The sequence below is a fragment of the Anneissia japonica genome, unplaced genomic scaffold, assembly GCF_011630105.1.
Source record: "Anneissia japonica isolate Jap-2015-1 unplaced genomic scaffold, ASM1163010v1 scaffold7135_len39406_cov139, whole genome shotgun sequence".
Lineage (NCBI taxonomy): Eukaryota > Metazoa > Echinodermata > Crinoidea > Comatulida > Comatulidae > Anneissia > Anneissia japonica.
In genome coordinates, this window is record NW_022752078.1 from 37121 (window position 1) to 39329 (window position 2209).

The 2209-nt window shown below is 40.5% G+C and overlaps 2 protein-coding genes across 2 annotated transcripts; both read right to left on the reverse strand.

Moving 5' to 3' along the window:
* Positions 1-583: 583 nt before the first annotated feature.
* Positions 584-1126, reverse strand: LOC117122112. Its single transcript, XM_033267589.1, has one exon. It carries the CDS (start codon positions 1124-1126, stop codon positions 584-586), a length of 543 nt encoding a protein of 180 aa, XP_033123480.1.
* A 6-nt stretch (positions 1127-1132) lies between these two features.
* Positions 1133-1546, reverse strand: LOC117122111. The gene has a single exon (XM_033267588.1). The coding sequence runs from the start codon at positions 1544-1546 to the stop codon at positions 1133-1135; it is 414 nt and encodes a 137-aa protein (XP_033123479.1).
* Between the last annotated feature and the right edge of the window lie 663 nt (positions 1547-2209).

Genomic DNA, 2209 nt, shown 5'->3' on the forward strand with positions numbered 1-2209 from the left:
CAGGCTCAAGGAACACCAAGGCCATGCCAGGAGAGTTCAGGTGGTCTAGAAAACTATCTAGGTGCACCTTGCTGTGCTGCCAAATGATAAATGTGTCATCGACGTATCGTAGCCAAAGTTTGGGTTGTCGGGTGGCGGAATGAATAGCCAGCTGTTCGAATTCTTCGAGGGAGATGTTGGCAATGACTGGGGATAAAGGAGATCCCATGGCCGTGCCTTCAGTTTGTTCAAAGACTGTCTCTTATACACATCTTATATATATATATATATTTATTATTTATATAGGCCTATATAACTTTTATTTCGCCTGGAACTATCGTTTAATCAGAATTCTACTTTTATACAATGCGATGGGCAAAGGGACTATTTAAAAAAACAAATATACAATAACAGCCTACCAGTGAAAAGCTATACAAAATCTAAAATTCACGGTCTGAATAGAAGGGCGGAGCGTGGCTAGAAAGCCAAGACAGTGGCATTGTTCTAGCTGGGGGAAGGAAAGCCAAAAACAATGGCATAGTTTCCAGTGTAGAGGGAAAGATTTGGCGGGAAAAATTTGGTTTTAGGTCCGGTTAAACATGGACTACCAAATATCGCTGATGACAAATCCAATATCTTGATGTACTGTATCGTGTTTGTGAATTTCTATAGCTTCTCTGGTCCGTCTGGAATACCAAGATGGTACAATGGCTATCAGTTCAGATTTATCCCAACATACACGATGTTGTTGTGTGTGGGAGTGCATGACTATAGATGACTTCTGTTGTTCCCCTCTCCTGGCATGGCCTTGGTGTTCCTTGAGCCTGGTACGGAGATCACGACCTGTTTCACCAATGTGAACCTTTCCGCATTCGCATGGTATCCGATAAACCCCTTGCTGGCTATTTGCTGGTGGCTTATCCTTGTGAGTTTGAAGAGTCCTTGATAGTTTGTTGGGTGCACTATGAACAACTTTAATATCGGCTAGTTGTAGAATGCGTTGAATACGGTGAGAAAGCTGTCCCAAAAATGGTAAACATACAGACTTTCTAGGTTCCGTGTCATCTTGGCTATTGCTGCGTTTGTGTATTTTCAAATCTCTCATGTGATAACCGTTGAGTTTCAGGGCTTCCTTTACATGTTGCATCTCTTTCTAGATGGAGTTGCGGTCACTGATGCTTTGTGCTCTTCTGATAAGTGTGTTGCAAACTCCTTTCTTGGTAGATGGGTGGTGAAACGAGCGTTTATTCAAATATCTGTCGGTGTGAGTTGGTTTGCGGTAGACTGAATGCGATAAAATGCCTGAGTTCTGCCTGGTGACCAAAACATCAAGGAAAGGTAAAGAGCGATTGTGTTCCTCTTCCATGGTAAACAAGATAGCACCGTGCTGAGAGTTCAGGTGTTCTAGAAAACTACCTAGGTGCACCTTGCTGTGCTGCCAAATGATAAATGTGTCATCGACGTATCGTAGCCAAAGTTTGGGTTGTCGGGTGGCGGAATGAATAGCCAGCTGTTCGAATTCTTCGAGGAAGATGTTGACAATGACTGGGGATAAAGGAGATCCCATGGCCGTGCCTTCAGTTTGTTCAAAGAATTGGTCATGCCATCTGAAATGGTAGAGAGTAAACAAAGTAAAAGCAGGTCGTGGATCTGTTCGGGGTTGAGGGCTGTTCTGTCTTGGAGAGTAGGGTCCTCTTCTAGACGATGTTTTGCTATAAGACAAGCCTGCTTCACCGGTACATTTGTAAATAAAGATTTGATGTCGAAGCTGACGAGAGTGTCGGTTGGTTCGAGGTAAATATCCTGGATCGTCTTCACGAAGTATTAAGAATTGATGACATGGTGACCAATGTTGCCTACCAGTGGATAGAGTAACCGGGCTAGATACTTGGCGAGGGGAACAACAGAATTATTATTATTATTATTATTATTATTATTATTATTATTATTATTATTATTATTATTATTATTATTATTATTATTATTATTATTATTCAAAAAAGTACTATTTACTATTGCACTTCCTATATTTATGTTTAATTATCGATGTAACACTCATGTTGTTTATAATAAACAGAGGGATGGCCAAAAGGGCGGACATATTTAAAAACAAATAGCACACATATAACAAATATATGAAATACCATTAATTAAACTGTAGCAGATCGAAACGGCAATAAACCAAAACGACAATGACCAAAACGTCAATAACCAGAACGGAATGAACCAA

Excerpts from the sequence above, each read along its gene's own strand:
- LOC117122112 (XM_033267589.1), bottom strand. The coding sequence starts at position 1,126 with ATGCAACATGTAAAGGAAGCCCTGAAACTCAACGGTTATCACATGAGA.
- LOC117122111 (XM_033267588.1), bottom strand. The coding sequence starts at position 1,546 with ATGGGATCTCCTTTATCCCCAGTCATTGTCAACATCTTCCTCGAAGAA.